Source organism: Ptiloglossa arizonensis, chromosome 8, assembly GCF_051014685.1.
Source record: "Ptiloglossa arizonensis isolate GNS036 chromosome 8, iyPtiAriz1_principal, whole genome shotgun sequence".
Taxonomy (NCBI): Eukaryota; Metazoa; Arthropoda; class Insecta; order Hymenoptera; family Colletidae; genus Ptiloglossa; species Ptiloglossa arizonensis.
Window position 1 is genome coordinate 19310321 of NC_135055.1, and position 19299 is coordinate 19329619.

At 48.1% G+C, this 19299-nt stretch overlaps 1 protein-coding gene across 2 annotated transcripts in view; it reads left to right on the forward strand.

The window, feature by feature from the left end:
- The window catches only part of LOC143149907 (signal-induced proliferation-associated 1-like protein 2), a 75271-nt gene extending 56242 nt beyond the window's left edge, over nucleotides 1–19029 (forward strand). Inside the window, exons 2-14 of one of the 2 annotated variants that reach the window (XM_076317714.1) lie at nucleotides 7853–8030; nucleotides 9610–10083; nucleotides 10777–11025; nucleotides 11522–11920; nucleotides 12860–13071; nucleotides 13640–13881; nucleotides 13968–14074; nucleotides 14176–14410; nucleotides 14997–15371; nucleotides 15582–15848; nucleotides 15961–17445; nucleotides 17528–17728; nucleotides 17969–19029. In XM_076317714.1, the coding sequence (XP_076173829.1) occupies nucleotides 7862–8030; nucleotides 9610–10083; nucleotides 10777–11025; nucleotides 11522–11920; nucleotides 12860–13071; nucleotides 13640–13881; nucleotides 13968–14074; nucleotides 14176–14410; nucleotides 14997–15371; nucleotides 15582–15848; nucleotides 15961–17445; nucleotides 17528–17728; nucleotides 17969–18170 (4617 nt within the window). In that variant the 5' untranslated portion in view covers nucleotides 7853–7861 and the 3' untranslated portion in view covers nucleotides 18171–19029. The remainder of the gene's footprint in view (nucleotides 1–7852; nucleotides 8031–9609; nucleotides 10084–10776; nucleotides 11026–11521; nucleotides 11921–12859; nucleotides 13072–13639; nucleotides 13882–13967; nucleotides 14075–14175; nucleotides 14411–14996; nucleotides 15372–15581; nucleotides 15849–15960; nucleotides 17446–17527; nucleotides 17729–17968) is intronic. The other variant, XM_076317715.1, reaches the window with a different exon arrangement.
- Nucleotides 19030–19299: the final 270 nt, after the last annotated feature.

Consider the following 19299-nt stretch of genomic DNA (forward strand, 5'->3'; position numbering starts at 1 on the left):
TATTATCTGGCAGGGAACATTCTTGGCATACAATGTTGTTGAGATTTCTCGTATTCACGTGGAATGCATTTTCCAAAAGATGCAATTTGACACCTGTCGTGAAAATAACAATTGTATATTTTTTATTTGGCAGAAAACATTCCTGGTATACAATGTTGAGATTTATCGTCCACGTGGAATAGATTTTCCAAGAGATGAAATTTAATATCTGTCGCAATAAGAACAGTTGTATTTCTTTATTAACGAGCCGGGCACATTCTTGGCGTACAATGCTGTTGCAATTTATCATTCAGGTGGAATGAATTTTCCATAAGATGCAATTCAATACCTGTCGCGAAAAGAACAATTGTATTTCTTTATTAACGAGCAGAAAACATTCTTGGTGTACAATGCTGTTGCAATTTATCATTGAGGTGGAATGAATTTTCCACAAAATGCAATTCAATACCTGTCGCGAAAAGAACAATTGTATTTCTTTATCAACGAGCAGAAAACATTCTTGGTGTACAATGCTGTTGCAATTTATCATTGAGGTGGAATGAATTTTCCACAAGATGCAATTTAATACCAGGTCGCGAAAAGAACAATTGTATTTCTTTATTAACGGGCAGGAAGCATTCTTGGTATACAATGCTGTTGCAATTCATCGTTCACGCGGAATGGATTTTCCAAGAGAAATCGTGAGAAGAGAAAATTTTATTCGAAAAAAAAGAAGAAAAACAACTCGGAAAGATTTTCTTGCAAAAGTGGGAAAAAGACGAGGTTTCCGAAAGAATTTCGATCGATGTTTCCAATTGTGCCTCCTGGTAATTGTTAAATCGTTGAATTGCATTCGATTCTGAATGCGAGCCAGCGGATACGTTTCAAGCAAGCTTCTCGAATAGCGAACGTGCGCGCCATAGTTAACGCGTTGAACATACTCAAGGTCGACACGGAAGTTGTAGAAATTTCGCGATCGGGTTCTGCCTCGATGTTTCGTTTCACCCTCTCGAGGATACACGCGGAACGCTCGGCGAAAGGTCGGTTGAATTTTCCAAAAAGGTCGCGAACCTAGAAGTCGGATATCTCGTTTGGAACACGGTTCCGTGGATCGGTGCAGCGGATGATTAGGTCATCCTGTTCGCGTATGGAAACGACGGAGCAAATGTATTCGGTGATTCATTGATGAAAATTGCGCGATGCACTCGAAGCCTTCTGGTCCGTTGTACGTCGTAACTCGATTAAAAGAAAAAAAAAGGATAGAAGATGCATCTATGGTACAGAACTAATATCAAAAACGAATTACTCCGAGAAATGAATTTTTCTCACTTATCGAGCACCAAATTCTCGCAGCTATCGAGTTGCTCGAGTTCTTCACCGTTTCTTCCCTCGTTGAGAACTTTTTCAATTCACCCGAAACTCTGACTCAGTTTCGCGGATTTCCTAGTTGGAAATCAACTGTTCGATCGAAATCGCGAAGATTCGATTCACGTACGCATCGAGACTCTCGGTGGCGATCCTTTCTCGTTGCACGGTGTCTCCGTGGTCCGTGTGTCGTCGAAACGATTATCGGTCGTTCGACGACACTCGTATAGGTACACCGTGACACCCGTGTCGAGATAAGAGCTGTTGATACCGGGAGTGGTTGAAAGTTCGAGCGCGTTGTATCCTCTCTCGATCCGTCAGAGTCGCGTCATCGCCGATGGCTCGTCCTTGGAAAATAGCAAGCGACGATGAGTCAACGCCAGTTTCGACCGCGGGATTCGCTCTTAAGTTTCTCTGGTTATCGCGCGAGCGCTCCGCCTTCTTGCGTTACAACGAGATGGGACTCGCGCGAGCGCGTGCGCACTCGGTGTTTCTTCTAGCTCGTCGTCGTCGTCGTGAATTCTCAACGACGAGTCGCACTCTTGCTACCGACGAGCAAACGTTGAACAAACGAGTCGAGGTGCGTGCGCACTCGGTGTTTCTTCTAGCTCGTCGTCGTCGTCGTCGTCGTCGTTGTCACGGGACCGTATCGGAGCAACGAACAAAAATATAAACAGAAAAGTTCCTTTCACTCGCGCACCACAACGCACGGGGTCGCAACAGAAATACTTAAGTGAGGATGGCTCAGCTTATTCTTCACTCCGTAGAATAATTGAACAAGTACCGAAATTCACTGCTTAGGCGAACACCTCCGTAGAGAATACGTCGAATTAGCGAAAGTTACTGTTTTTAACGAAATACTTCCGTAGAGAATACATCGATTTAGCGAAAGTGGCTGTTTTTAACGAAATACTTCGGTATATCGGCGAACCGGCGTAATAATTAAAAGGTGCGTAGCGGGTGACGGACAGAGATTCTCACTCGACTAGGTTGGAACGATCGATGAATTTTTATTCAGAAGGCAGCGGCTTATATACATGAATTTATGAATTTCGTTTATCGGTGATCCCGGTGTTTAGGCATCGTGCTGGTCTTATCGGTGTGCTCGGTGGTCCTAGCATCGTCGTCGTGAATTCTCAACGACGAGCCGCACTCTTGCTACCGACGAGCAAACGTGGAACCAACGACGAGTCGAGGCGCGTCGATCGAACGAAGAAAACCGAGTTCTGAGAACTTTCGCACGGTGCGATCTCCCTCGAAGGAAAAAAAGCTGCGCGAAGATGCGTGCGCGAGGGCGTAGCGGAAAGGCAATTAACGATGATTCGCGCCGCCTTGTTCCCGATACGCGATTACCGCTGCGGCCGGCACCCGGACGAACCAGTACCCGGCAATACCTCGGTTATTGATAACATTTCGGAACGATTGATAGCGTTTCCACGACCGGTACACTTCATCGACTCTTTTGGCATTCTTTCCGCGAGGAAAACGGATTCCGCGCGGAAAGAACGTTAATTAGCACCGGTACCGGAGAAGTATCGGTTACATGTACCGAGGTACCGGTCTCGGTAGCCTCGCTTCTTAGTTACTTGCACGCTTTACGAAAGAGATACACTATGGAAATTGTATCACGCGGGCAAGTTTTTTTTTAAATACCGTGTATTATTCTTGGAGTAAATTTAAACGAATAATGGTAGAGATGACATGACTGAGCAGAAGAACAGAGACAGTATCGTGAAAGAGCGTTAGAGTATACAGCTGTACATTTTTGTTTCGAAATGGGAGTAAGCTGTAATTTCTAAGGGGTGATGCGTATTGTCTTACGATTGTTCCTAGTTTTCTGTTGGTACGATTTCAGAGATGTTTCTCTTAAGTATGAGAAATTGACGAGAAAGCTTTAGAGAACACCGATAATTCTTTTGGTTCGATCGATAAGTGTCGAGAAAGAGGTTGAACAGGAAAGTCTTTTCGGAGCAACCGGTTCGAGTTTGAAAACGGATTGTCCACCGGTGCTTCGCGTATTGATAATTCCCGCGTTTTCCAACGTTACACGAGGAAGTAGTCACTGGTGTTACAGAGACTGGTCTTGTTCGATCAACAGTGTGGAAAAGTTCTCCCGAGGGAGTGGTCCGTGCACGATGGGTCGAGTGGTAGGAACGAAACGTAGAGTCACGTAGGTATCGTGTATCATCCGATACTGTTTACCGCGTCGACTGCCAAGCGAACGGAAAACGAACATTGGATTGATCGTCTATGCGAACTTCCTTGAGAAATTCGAGTCAGTTTCGAGAGAAACGTTGAACGCTGTCCTCGAAGATTCCTAACGAATCTTCTTTCATCGAATTTTTGTATTTTCGTTTCGAACGTCGATTACCTCTTCGACGATTGTTTTCCTTATTAACGACAAAACAATAGGCGTTCTCCGCGAGAAAAGAAGGCCAGTGGATAAGAAAACGTGGTTCCTCGTCCCCGTGAACCAACCATTGACGAATTTCAGCCGAGAGAGACCGGTACACCGATGGGTCCCATAACGTCGGTCCCCGTATCGAGGACGTTGCACGAGCGGAGAGGCTACGGGAGTAGAGCGAGCAGAGCGTGTACAAGCGGCGAAGTGACGCGTGGAACGCTTGGAATGCAACGGGCTCCCTCGAAGGTTCGGGCACGGTCGTCGTTCGCGCCAAATACCTTCGTGGACCGATCGTTCCGCTCGTACGTCGTCGACGAGCCGCCGAATACCTACGAGTAACCGATCCTTTCGCTCGTACGTCGCGGACGACGCGGCAGACCGCGAGCGTGTTATTCCACGCGCGGTTCCACCGAAAATGCTCGAAACGCTCGGGATTTCGTCCCGTCTGCGCACGGTTCGTCGCGCGGCACGAATTCGCCGACGATGCTCGACGATGCGGAAGAACATCGCGACCACGGGGAAACGCCAATGCGACTAGAGTATCCGGTGGGAGACAGGGATCGCGCGAATCGATTTTTCGAACTGTACGAAAGAGGAATGTACGAATCGAGAAGAGAGAGAGAGAGAGAGTGTCGTACGAACCGATTTCTCGGATCGTACGAGAAAAAGAACATCCGAATTGAGAAGAGAGAGGGTCGTACGATTCGAGAAATCGGTTCGTACGAGAAAAGGAACGTCCGAATCGAGACAGAGAGTCGTATGAAGCGATTTCTCGGATCGTACGAGAAAAGGAACGTCCGAATTTAGAAAAGAGAAGGTCGTACGAGAAAAGGATCGTGCGAATCAAGAAGAGAGAGGGTCGTACGAGAAAAGAACGTCCGAATTGAGAGATGAGTCGTACGAACCTACTTTTCGGATCATACGAGAAAAGGAACGTCCGAATCGAGAGAAGAGAAGGTCGTACGAACTGATTTCTCGAATCGTACGACAATAGTAACATCCGAATCGAGAGGAGAGACACTAAAAGGGTTGTACGAACCAATTTCTCGGATCGTACAAGAAAAGGAACGTTCGAATCTAGAGTAGAGACACTAAAAGGGTCGTACGAACTCATTTCTCGGTTCGTACGAGAAAAGGAACGTCCAACTCGATAGCAGAAAAACTAAAAGGGTCGCGTGCACCGATTTCTCGGATCGTACGAGAATAGTAACGGCCGTGTCGAGAAGCTTGCGAATCGATTTTTCGGATCGTGCGACGAAAGCAACGACGTGTCCGAGTCGAGACGAAAGAAAGGAGTGGGATCGCGGGTTCGCACACGCGATGGATGACGTGGACGCGCGCCAGCAATTAATCCCGGTTTGCTTCGATCGGTCGGCGTGTACGAGAGCGCGGGATACCGGTTCCGAGTTAACAATGGAATTGCCCATTCACCGGACACATTTGGAGAATCGAGCAACGGTACAGGACTAAAGGCCGATTCACGCTCCAGCGTCGCGGTTCATTGCTTCTACGCGTTCTTACGCAACCACTCTCTGTCTTTCGAACCAACGAGGTACACAGGGTATTTGGTGAATCGGTTCTACGATTCGATCGGGAGCCATTTCGATACGTTGAACGTTGTTTCGCGCAGGGATTGAAACGATTCTAAGAATAACCGCTCCAAAGTGTTGTATCCCAGTTCTGATCGGAACAATTATGAGAATTATAAGAGTAACTGTTTGAAAGTGTTATAAATAGCTTCTGATCGAAATACGTATAAAAACTGAACAAATTTCTTAACTCTTATAGATTTATCCTTACCAGCCCATATCGCTTGTAATTCTTCGGAACCGATATTAGCGATAAATGCGAGAGATTTAACATCAATGTGAAGGTAAAGTGTGTTAAAGTTACTAAACATTAACAACGACCTCGAATGATCATTATCGAAGGAAGTCCCTATGCTTTCACAAAAAATCATTGCAATTGCATCCGTTCACAAAAAATCATTGCAACTGCATCCGTTCACAAAAAATCACTGCAATTGCATCCGTGTAAAGCGATTCGATGCAATATTTGAATATATTGCATTATTGTACATCTCTTCTATTTACAACTCGTTACGATACTCGATACGCAAGTTTCTTTGCGTATCACGATAAACTTTATATTACAATCTTCGATTCATCGGTTGTTTCTTCGAGGTTCTCTCGAATCTCGCCCGCATTTGCATCGAGGGGTCTTTTCGCGCGTACTGTTGTGAGGCCAGCTTAAATCTCGCACGGTCAATCGCGAACGGGCAGGTGCATAGCGTGCGTCCCGTTTTCTTCGTACAGGCGAGAGTACACGCGCGTCTGCACGCGTATCGCGTTTCAGGCAACAATAAACGCTTCGTGCTCCGTGAGCTGGATCTCGAACCGAGTTAATTAACGTCCTTCCTCCTCCCTGGCCCCCCCTCTCTCGCTCTTGGCTTTTAAAAGGAGCTATTACGACCGCGAGCCGAACTATATCGGGCCCCCTTCCGGTGAGTAAATCTTTCGCTGTACTTTGTTGACGTCTGTTGCGATTTTTTGACGTCACGAAAGAAAAAAGGACTTCTCGAGAGAAAGAGAAACGACTCGATGGATTCTCGAGAAAGATGACATTTTTTTTTATGAATTTTAATCAATTTTTACCGACGTACCCTCGTGATTGTTAAATAGATGACGGATCGAGAGACAATTGCTTCGTTGGAAATATTTTTTATCGATTAAAATGCGATTCGATGAAAATTGCGATTCTTCGATTATGTGTATTCACGTTTAAAGAAACGTTTATTTCGTGGAACAACCATTCGGGTGAGTTCGGTTTGTGGTATCGAGGCGTGGACGTGGGTTTGGCTAGGAAAATTATGCCACTCGCGGAGAAACCGAACGAACATAAATTTATTACTAGGAATAATTAAGAATTAAATGTGAAAGTAACGATATTTACGCGGCGAAACTTTCTCGGCTTGCTCGCGCGTCGTGAATAGCGGACGATTATTGCGTTTGCACGCCGAGAATACGGACGAGGATCTCTTCTATTTAGTTTTGGATATTTAAGGGGGTTCTTGTGTCGGTCAGGTTTTCTTTCGACTTATTTTTACACGTAGAATAATCCCCTGTAGTTAATCACACCTAAGCTCCAAGACAGCTAATTGCACCCGTGCTCCATAAAATTCCCCAACTCGATTTTCTCAAAAACGAAGCTTCGAACTCAAAAATTATATTCTTTTATTTCGACTTATTTTTACACTTAGAATAATCCCCTGCAGTTAATCACACCTAAGCTCCAAGACAGCCAATTGCACCCGTGCTCCATAAAATTCCCCGGCTCGATTTTCTCGAAAACGAAGCTTCGAGCTCAAAAATTATATTCTTTTATTTCTACTATTCTATTTTATTTTTACATTTAGAATAATCCTCCGTAGTTAATCGCGCCTAAGGCTAGAAACAATGGTACACACGCTCCTTAAAATCTTCCAGCTCGATTTACTCGAAAACAAAGCTTCGAGCTGAAAAATATTATTCTCTCCTTTCGATTTATTTTCACGCTCGGAGCAACCCCCGTAAATCGTTCCGCTTTGTCTAAATGGCGGTACGATGAAAAAGAAAAACCGTACGGTTGGTAGTCGGGAACTACGCGACATCAAAAGCCACTCCGACAGCCGAACGAACGAACGAACGAACGAATGAACTCGTCACGCATCTACGCAACCCTCGGGACACTATTCGCGCGCGTAGGTGTACGTGTGCACGCGGATTCGCGCGAATGTGCACGAGTAACTGGGAAGGGCTGACCGATTCTAATTAGTCGTCCTACTTAGCGCTTGTTTAGAGGCACTTAAGTTTATTCCTACTTAACCCGTGACACGAGCAACCGTCGCGGCCCGTAACATCCAAACGGAACGAAGCTGGAACGAGAAACCATCGAAAGTTCCAACTACGCTCGTTTCGCGCGAAACGTACTCGCGACGAACGAACGAAACGAATTCGATCGATCGAACGTCGAACCGGTGATAATCTCACGCGTGTCCGCGCGATAAAAAAAAGAAAATAATTCCTTCGTACCGTACACGTAAATAACAACGATGGTTGTCGACAGAATGAAGAGATGATCGCGAGCCTATCGATACACAGCGGCGGCGGCGGAGGGCTGAACAGCCGCGTGGGCCGCGGATTGGCCCTTCACAGGTCCAACTCCAGCTTGGAACTTCCGCACAGTCCGGATCCAGCCTCTCGAGTACCAGAAGCTCCCCTCAGAAGGGAGTATGGATCTCACGGTAGGTCTTGACGAAACAAGTGGGATCATTCCGGCCGAGATCGCACGCTTTTACTCGGGGTATCGGTACACGATAAATGTTATCGTCGAGGTAAAAAAAAGTATATGTTTGCACGTAGTTAAATACGTAGAAAATTGGTCAAATTACCGGAGTATGATCTTCGATTGCACGGTACGTAAAGGGCCACCTCGTTCGGACTGTCCAGCCGAGATAAAGTTTTTTATTGTAAATTTGTAAATGGAACAGGGAAGGAGAAGTAATCGAAGAAACTTTTCGGGGAATTTTTTGTTTATTTTTGCGCTATGTAAATAATTTCTCTGCCGTCAGAATCGATACAAACGTTCTCCAAAGTGCCACGATAGTAACGTCACGTGTTGTAGCTTTTAGGTTAGACGCGTATCGGTTTCCATCGAGCGGTCGCCATTTTGCTGTCGCGCGACTATTTCGTCGAGAAGCTGGTCGAATGCCATTCCCACTGTCTTACGGGGTCGAGGAGCAGTGGAACAAATATTTGCGTTTTATATAGACGTGGCCTTCACCCGCGTCGACTAAACTGTTGCGCGACATTTTCGTCAAGAAGGGGTCAAGTGCCACTTGCATTGTCTTGTCACGTGGAAGAGCAATAAGACCAAGTATTCTTACTTCGTATAGATCCGTGTCCTTCGCCTACATCGGTTAAACTGTCGCGCGACTATTTCGTCGAGAAACGCGTGACACTAGGACCGTACTAGTCGAGTCGATTACGAGTTTGTTCGCATTCGTGTCATTTTTTTCACGGGAGAAATCTTCCGAAGATTCTCAAGGGGGAGTCGTGTGGGATTCTCTGCACCCGGTATACCACGAGGTGTGCAAGCTCCCTGTTAAAACTCTCGGAGTGCCTCTGGCGCGACACGGAGAGAGATATTGGGAACGTCGAGTGTCCCCATCCTCCGTGAGGCCTACGCCTTTGCATCGAAGCGACTGAACTGTCGCGCGATTATTTCATCGAGAAGAAAAGTATCCTCCTTCGATATAAGTGACACCCACTCACATGGACTACACTTTTACGCGACTATTTCATCGAGAAGAAAAGTATCCTCCCTCGATATATGTGACAACTTTCCACTCACATGTACTAAACTTTCACACGACTATTTCCTCGAGAAGAAAAGTATCCTCCCTCGATATAAGTGACAACCTTCCACTCGAATGGACTAAATTTTCACGTAACTATTTCCTCGAGAAGAAAAGTATCCTTCCTCGGTATAAGTTCACAACTTTCCACTCTCATGGACTAAACTTTCACGCGACTATTTCCTCGAGAAGAAAAGTATTCTCCCTCGATATAAGTGACACCCTTCCACTCACATGTACTAAACTTTCACACTATTATTTCATCTAGAAAAAAAGTATCCCCCTCGGTATAAGTGACACCCTTCCACTCTCATGGACTAAACTGTCACGCGACTATTTCATCTAGAAAAAAAAGTATCCTCCCTCGGTACAAGTCCACGACCTTCCACTGACGCGTAGTAACCAGTCGCGCGATTGTCGATGCGTCCGAAGGCTTTAGCGGTCGGTTTTTCTCACCGTTTCGCAGGCAGCATCGACGTAGTGGCGCAGTCGGTGACCGTCGGGGAGAACTTGTTCGCGATGCTCCAGGACCTGCGTCCGTCATCGTCGGATCAACGTAATTCGGTCGGCGTGGATTACCTGAGGCGCGTTCCGGACGGGCAGACGGTCGACGCTGATGAGGTCTGCGGTCCGACAGGTGGCTCGAGTCCCAAGCTGCGACTGAAATTAAATAGATTGTGGGGCGCGAAACCGCCCCGAGCGATGGAGGAAAGCTGCGGCAGCCCGGTGGTTTCGGCCGACGTCGAGGAGAGACACAGACGTCGCGCGTTCGCTCACTACGATTGCCAGTCCCTCACGGCGAATCTCGGCTACGCGGCGAAATTGAGGGGCATCCTGCTCGCCAGGAGGAGGAACACCGCGACCGGGGCATCGGCAGCGAGCTCCTTCAGGGCGTCTACTCCCGACGAGACGCCCGAAGAAGACGCCGGCGACGGAAAAGGTAAGGAACGTGCCACCTCTCGAGACCAGAGCTCTGACTCTCCTCGATACGTCTATCCTATTTTTTTTTTTTTTTTTTCACAATTTTGCAACACTTGTATGGTAATTTTCAAGAGAAAATTCTTAGGATATTTTCAAGATATTCTCAGGATATTTCTCCACAATCGCGACCAAAGCTTCGCAGGTCTAACTCTTCGAAAAGTGTGCCACATTTTTTCAACAACTTTCCTACCACCGCAAACTTGGTAGCCATCGCGTTGCAATCGTGGTAACATCGTCGAAGAGATGACCTTTAGAATGTTTCTCTACAGTCCTTGTCACGAAAGCTTCTCAAGTCTAACTCTTTTTTCCTCTTTCATAAGTGTGCTACATTGTTTGCCAACTTTGCTACTGCCACAAACTTGAGAGAATCCTTCAGAAAATAGACCAAGTTCGCGATCGTGACAATTTCATTCGAGGAGACTCGAATAATTTCATTCGAGGAAACTCGTATAATTTCGTTCGAGGAGCCTCGATTTAAAAATCGAACGTTCTCTTTAAGAAAATTACGATACACGCGTGATTGAACACTTTAATTTTGCACACATTTAATCGTACCTTGCCGATCGAAAGGAACGTTTCTAGAGGGTTTAATCGATTTGGTCGAAAGGAGGCACAGTTTCGTTAAATACACGTGACCTTTGCACGATCGTAGGTAACGACCTGTTGGAATCGTGCCCGTTTTTCCGAAACGAGATCGGCGGCGAAGGGGAGCGAGAAGTGGGTCTGACTCGGTGCTCCCAAGGCAACGGAGTTCACAGACCGCCTTTATCGTACGGTATCGCGGTTTTGGAGCCGGCACCCGGAGAAACGTTATGGAAGCACAGTTGCCCGCTGCAGAAACGGCCGCTCCCTATCGAGAGCGTCGACGAAGGCGCCCATTACTACAGGAGATACTTCCTCGGTGAGCCAAACCTTCAGCAGAAGCTCTTCCGGGGGGGGCGAGTTGCCAAAATCTCGCACCTCCGTCGTAAATTTCTCGCTGAAATTAATATTCGAAAATTACAGCTCCGTAAACGTCCACGATGCGCGGTACCGAAAGTGATATAATATTGTTGTAAAGTTCAGATCGCAATATGTAGTTTATTACGATACGAAGGGATCTCGCGTATCCGGTAGTATAGTTTTTGTACATATGAGAATACAAAGTCTTAATCGAACAAGTATACAGTAACATGGTTTGACGTGAACGACATCGACTGTGACATCGAATAGATCGAAGAGATCCAGGTGATCGTTACGCATCGAGGCAACTTTCCCCTACACGGCTCGTTTCGTTGTCGAAATGTGCCTCGACGTGAACGACGACAGTGTCGCGTGGTCTTCGTCACTCTCGCGAGCGTGAAATTCGTGAGCCGGCGAACGAGACACACCGTTAAAGAGAGCCTAAACGTTTCCAGGTCGCGAGCACCAAAACTGGTTCGGCATGGACGAGCAACTGGGTCCGGTCGCAATCAGCATTCGGAAGGACGTTAATCAATATAGGATAATCGTCCGTACCTCGGAGCTGTTGACGCTACGCGGCTCGGTGCCGGAAGAGGCCCTCGGGATAAGGCCCCAGGGGAACCGATTGCCCACCAGGGAGCTATTGGAGCTGGTCGCGCCGGAAGTGCAACTCGGTTGCCTCAGGCTGGGTACACCAGCCGCCGAGGAGGCTCTGGCTCGATTGGACGAGCAAGGACTCTCCAGCAGGTACAAGGTCGGTGTTCTCTACTGCAGATCGGGCCAGAGAACCGAGGAGGAGATGTACAACAATCAACACGCCGGACCCGCTTTCCTCGAGTTCCTCGACGCTATCGGTGAGCATTCGATCGGGCAAATGCCCGTCGTAGGGCAACCAGATATGTTTAATAGCGAGAGGACGGGTAACGTTTTGGTACAAGAGTATTCCAAATTTTCTAACCTCGCACCTGTCCCTCCGATTGCCACACCGACGGTACACCTAACCCTCAGATTTTCGAATCGTCCAATTTTGATTTCTTTATCGTCGAGAAAGTACCACGAATCGTTTCGAACAATTTGTATAAGATAGCTCGTTAAGTATAACTAGAGACATCCATTTTGCACTTTTCCTTTAAATTCCCATCGAAAGTACACCTAACCCTCGATTTTCGAATCACTCGTTCACGACATTCGAATCAATTTTGATTTCTTCACCGTCGAGAAAATACCACGAATCGTTCCGTAAAATTTCTACGGTAAGACAGCTCGTCGAGTATAACCGTAGACATCCATTTTGCACTCTTCTTTTCAATTATCTCTGTGTACGGACGCTCGAAAGGAACGTTCATCGACGATGAAACCGAATCCTCTCACGAGTATTCGCGAAATCCTCTCGCGTTCTATTGTACACGTAGCGCCGCGTTACACCTCGATTCGTGCGATTTTGATTCGCCACGGTACTTACCGATCCACCGTGTAAATCGAGAGTTCGGTGTAATCGTTTCGCGCGCGTACGTTCCGTACACACGACCGCATGGAATGGTCGTTGTTAGGCCGGTAAGATGACTCGATGCGCGTAGCGGGAAAAGTTAACGCGTCGTGTGTGGTACGTTTGTTTAAATCGGCGCGCGCGTGCGTGGCCGTTGTAACGAGATCTGCCGCGAAACGTACGAACGAACGAACGAACCAACGAACGAAAGTAAAGAAGAGTCTCGTGTTCCACGGAACGAGGAAACTCGCGGCGGAACGGTTCTTTCTCGCCGCGGCACTCGGGATAATTGTACGTTACACGACAGGCCAAAGAATAAGACTGCGAGGATTCGAAGGTTACAAGGCTGGCCTGGATACGAGAACCGACTCGACAGGTACCCACGCGGTCGCCGCCACGCACCGTGGAGCGGAAGTAACGTTTCACGTGTCGACGATGCTACCCTTTACGCCGAACAACAGGCAACAGCTGCTCAGGAAGAGACACATCGGAAACGACATAGTCACGATAGTTTTCCAGGTAAGAAGACAATAGCGACGGTGATAATTTGCAATTAAGCGAGACCGCATCCTGCACGCGCGTCGCGCGATGCGACACGCCCGATTCGAAACGCGAACCGTGACCTTTCGCTTCGCATATTTCGAGCGATTATTTTTACGCCCTTTCACCGGCCGGGACACTTTAACGGTAACCCCTCGTTAAAAGGTCGCGACCTGTCCCTCGATAAAGCGCGCATCGACGTTCGCGCGTAGCGTCCACGAAATTTCTTTCGTACGTTCTCGCGAGCGTGCGCGACGAATCGGTGAGATCGTCCCGTGAAAAATGAGTCCAAACACGACCGTATTCGGAGTACTTTTTTTTACTTTTGAAAAAAATTTTCAAAAATTTTTTAACGCGGTCGTGTTCCGACTCGTTTTCATCGGGCGAGTCCCCGCGATTCGTTCACGATACTCTCGCGAAGATACGAGGGAAAGAGAGATGCATCTTTTTTTTTTGTTCAAAGATACGTGCACGGAAATTAGAATTTCCAAAGACCCGTTAGACATTTGGTTAACGACCTGTCGAAATACTCGTTTGCGCGAAACAGGAACCCGGCGCGTTACCGTTCAGTCCGCGTAGGATACGCTCGCAGTTTCAACACGTGTTCATCGTTGTACGAGCCATCAATCCGTGTTCGGAGAACACTCAGTACAGCGTGGCCGTCTCCAGAAGCAAGGAAGTACCTATCTTCGGACCCCCGGTTGCACCGGGTGCCACGTTCACCAAGGGAAAAGCCTTCGCCGATTTCATCTTGGCGAAAGTGATCAACGCTGAGAACGCGGCGCACAGGTAATTGAAATTCGCGAGACAATAATCGAGGAGGAGTGGCGGGGGAAAAAAAAGAATTACACATTGGATCGAATGTGTTCTCTCAGGTCGGAGAAATTCGCCACGATGGCGACGAGGACGAGGCAGGAGTATCTCAAGGATCTCGCGACGAATTACTCGTCCACCACGGTGGTCGATACTGGACAAAAATTTTGTAAGTCGATAATATAGATCTTTCATCGCTTCGTGAAACCATCCTTCGAGGCTTCCAGTGAATGGAAATGATCTTTATCGATGTGTGACTTTCCGAAATAGCTATGCTGTCGTTCAGCAGTAAAAAGAAGGCGGCAGTGAGGCCCAGATTGTCCTGCGACGCGTCTCAACGCGGCGCGATATGCTGGCAGGTGATACTGGAGGACAGCAATCAGAACACAGACTGTTATCTAGGGATAAGCGTAGACACGGTCGTTCTCATCGAGGAACATTCCAGACAGATTGTTTTCGTGACTCCGTGCGCGAGCGTGCTCGGCTGGCATGCTCAAACCAACAGGTACCTTTTCATCGTTCGAAGAAAGTTTTTCGAGCGTTTGAAAATCTTTAAGATAAATGAAAATATTATCCTCGCATATTTATCGGGAACTACGTAAGTATCGTCGAGATTTCTAAACGATACTGTAGACCCAGGACTATTAACGAGGGGGGCCAAAAATTCGGGAACCGGGGAAGACTCGAATATACTTCAGTATTTCGTCCACCTATTTAATTTTGCTCGATCGAGATTTTTAAACGACACTGCAGACCCAGGACTATTAACGCGGGGGGCCAAAGACTCGATTATATTTGCTACTTGCGCGTACACTTTCGTTGAAATCGGTTACTTTAAGAGGTTCCATAATAATTTCTTTTTGAACGCGATTAACTAACAAAAGGCCCAACGACTCGAATATACTTCTACACTCTATCCTCTTGCAAGTTTCCTCCGAATGCAACCCGAGCAACGAAGCTACCGACACAGTGGAACCGAAGACTCGAATACATTTCAGTGTTTCGTCCACCTATCTAACTTTGCTCGAAATCGGTCCCCCTGTATATTTCTTCGAAACGCACCACCAGAGCTTTAATTCTCTCCGTTGCAGCTTGAGACTGTATTATCATCAAGGGGAGTGTATTACGATTCACGTGCGCGGCGATTACGGCGAAAGGGACGAATTAATGGAAATCGTGGCACGATTGCGCGCCGTGACTCAAGGGGCACCGGCCACGGAGCTCTCGTTGAAGAGGAACAGTTTGGGACAATTGGGTTTCCATGTACAACCGGACGGTGTGGTGACACAGGTCGAGAGCATGGGCCTCTCCTGGCAAGCGGGATTAAGACAGGGCTCCCGGCTGGTGGAAATCTGCAAAGTAGCCGTATCCACCTTGAGCCACGACCAGATGGTCGATCTGTTGAAAACCAGCGCGCAAGTCACGGTCACCGTCATACCACCGAACAACGACGGCAATCCTAGAAGGTGAGCCACGTGCCTACTAATCCTCGATTACCAGCGATTCTCGCTTTCGAGCGACGAAACCATTTTTCGTACGTTTGCCCATTCGTACCTTTCTCATCTTCGTAACTGTATCGCGGATTCGGATTGTTTTCGACAACGTTTCGTTTTCGTTTAATTACGTGGAATGGAATCTTTTCGAGCGAGTTTAACCCGTTTCGTTTCTCGTTGCAGAGGTTGCTCGCTGCAGAACTGTCAGTATTTGTCGAGCAACTACGAGGGGGACTACGAAAACGTAACCAGTCCTGATAACACGCCGACTCAGCAAACAGCCATGTCGCATCAGAGGCGATACGAGCGATCCTTCAGCCCGCCGAGATCCAGCAACAGTTCTGGCTACGGAACCGGATCCAGCTCTAGGTCGTTCAACGATCCGCGCTTTCCCATGGAGGGAACGATGACCAGCAGCAGCAGCGGGCACAGCAGCGCCGACGATCGCTGGTAAGAGACACGAACAATTTCCTCGTGATCCGTTCCACGGGTTCCACGAGTAACGCTGCCCCACGAACGGGGTAATCACGAAACGTCGCTAGTTGGAATTTTCCTTGCTCAGGTACGAGCTCCTCGAACCCCAGGACCAGGACAATGGACACCGAGCAGATGGCACACCACCGCCACCGTTACCCGCGCGACAAAATTACCAAGTGGTGACGCCCAAGTCCGCGCAGAAAAAGGAAAAAGAGTCCCATTACGCGAGCACCAAGCAGTTTTCGGAGAACGCGAAGCACCACGGTCACGATCATTACGCGAAGGACGGGAATTACGTGTCATCGAAAACGATACAAGAGAACGCGAGACACGAGAGCTATCAGAGGCAGTTGGACAACGCTCACCGTGGCCAGGACCACGTAGCCTCTAATTACGTGAAGCTGCAGAAGGAGAAGTACGAGATCAAACAGGAGAATTTGTACGCGTCGCAGAGGGACCTGCACAAGAACGACGGGCACCACGTAACCCATCAGAAACTCACCGCGTCCAATTCGCTGCCGTTGGCGCAGAACGTTGCCTACAGTCTGCCCAAGTCGAGCAGCAACAACAATCTCGGCAGATACAACGACTACGAGCAATCCAAGTACGAGTACGAAACTGGAAAGCCGGACCGGGGTTCCAAGTACGAGCTACAGGACGAGAAGTTAATGGACAGGACCAAGTACGAGCAAGAGACCCGTGGGGTAGGCCACGAGAAGAGAACGATGGGCTACGAGTACCCCGAGGAGCTCTACGAGAGGCGAAACAGCAAGTACGACATGGACATGACCAAGTACGAGATCGAGTGTCAGCACAACGTCAATGAACGGAAACACGTGGACGGTGAACAGAATCGCGAGTCGATCAGGTACGAAATCCCTCACGAGTTCAAGGTCGGTGAGAAGGTTACCTGCTTGAAGACCACCATGACCGAGAGACCGGTTCCTCACAAGATAAACGTCGAGTATCGACAAGCGAAAGATTTCACCGCGAGTCTACCGCCAGAGGTCAGGATCCCCGATGTGAACTGTCCGGAAGCGACCACCCTGCCCAGCGAGGACGAACTCTCCAACGGTTCGGGGAGCGTGTCGCCCAGACTGAGAAGAGCCAACAAGCACCGAGGTGGTAACCTCACGCCCTCGAGCGGCAGCTCGAGGAATCAGAGTCCCAGACCGAAGCCAGGCGTCAGAAACTCGCACAGGAATTCCGCCAATTTGACGTCCAGCACGCTGCAGGAGGACCTGATGAAGTTGATCAATCCCGACTACATCGCGGACGACGGCCAAATAACGAACAACAACGTCACCGTGAACTCGTTGCTCAGCAATCAGAACTCGAACAAGATCAACAACAACCTGCTGGAGATCCAGAACAGGTGCAGGTCCAGGGAGAACCTGTGCGGGAGCAGCGCGAGCACGCTGACGGTGTTGTCCGCGAATAGCCAGGAGAACGGAAACGGAAACGGATCGGAGGTGATACTCACGATGGCCAGGCCAGCCACCGTGATCTCGAACGCGAGCACCGCGTCCAGTCCAGCCCCCAGCGAGAACAAACTGTCCAAGGAAGAGAGGTAATTCCGCTAGAAACGAACGAACGATCGTCGACACGTTGACGTTGTTACGTAATCCTCGTGTACGTATTCGGGTGTTTAGATTGTCGCCGCGCGTCACCAAACCCCCCCATTCGATTTCTAAAGCGCCGAGCAACCTGACCTCGATCAAAGACGGGAAGAACCATAACGACACGGACGTAGACTGCTGGCAGAACCATCACCATCACGTCGACACCAGATCCAAACAACATACCCAGGACTGGTCCGACGACAGGTTGATCGATGGGTGCAGCAATATCGCGTAAGTTTAGATTCGATCGAACGGGATAGAATACCGAAACGAAATTATTCTAATTCGGGTCGGGATTTAGTCGTCGAAGGGTATCCAATTCAGAATAGGTTGATTACCGTCGTACTCGTTTGTTTCTTTTACGAATAAATTCTCCGAGACAAGACAATGGGACGTTACTCGAAATATATTATTTCTTTACGTTCGACGTTAAATTTGCCCCGTTTTGAAGAAACGTTTTTCTCGTTTCAGGAATTCCGTGTCGGATCTGCAAACCCACCTGTCCTCTCTGGAACTGAGGGTCGCCAGAGAAACACGACGAAGACTGTCGCTGGAAGACGAGGTGCGTCGCTTGCGAGACGAGAATCGTCGCTTGCAAGACGAGAGTCACGCGGCCGCGCAGCAACTTCGACGCTTCACCGAATGGTTCTTTCAAACGATAGACCATCAGTAACGACACCACGGTGTAACCACCGATTCGTCGCTTCGAAAACGAACACCAGCGTGAAAAAAAAAAAAAACGTATATTTTTTCTTCGATGTATACCGTAGTTTCTTCGATCGTGCCAGAAGTAGTACGATCGCCTCGTAAGAGCAGTATTAGTCCCGCGTTTCCACGAACATCGTCCGACGTAGAGATTAAGAAAGGAATCGACGATAATTCGATAAAGTCGCGGACGAATTCGCACGATTCGAGACCGACGGTGTACACAAAACGTACTGTTTGCGATGTCGAGGGGAACGGGTGTAAGTAGAGGCCCGTAACCCCGACATTTTGTACCATAGATTTTACTCATCGATAGTTGCGTAAGCGTACAGTGTAAGTTACCACCCTTGTGCTCCGTTCAGACGTTGACGAGTATTTTTCAGCGACACACCAGAGATACCTGTAGAGAGAATCGACGAACGCGCAGCCGCTGTCCAATCTGAAGGAACGTTTGTTACGTTAAAACGGGTGAACACGATAACGTCTTGCTTCGAAACGACCAAATATTACTAGTTGTCTAAGAATTACTTTCAAACTCATCTCTGTAATTTATTACGTGTTTTGTATAATCGTTCAGGGTATTGTTAATCGAGCCGGAGGGAGATCACTTTCTTTTCGTACGCGTTCAGAAGATGGAAAAAGGGAAGAACGACATTCCACCGCGCACGAACACACGTTGTTAATCGTTTGCCGCCTCGATCGTCCACCGCGAGGCTTCTGTTTCATTCTACGCGATGATAGAGAGCGTACGTCTTTAGAAATTACGAAGACGTAGTCCGTCGAGAAAAGTCTGTAAGTTGAGAAATAAAATGAAATGAAAAATGCAACCACGAATGGGGAACGTTCATTTTCCGTCGCCGACGAAGGGACTCGAGGACAAGGGATTATTGCGGAGGAATCGGTGGAAGGTAGCAGCGCAAATGATATACGTACCACGGATAGAATAAAATAGTTTATTGTAATCCACAGAAAAAAAACAAGACATTTCCATGACGCCTGAAGACTCACTGTTACGTGTGTCAGTTTTAACAATAGCTGTGATTACACCCTTTCCTGTTCGAGACCAACGGAAACGCGCATTCGTGTATCATGTCAGA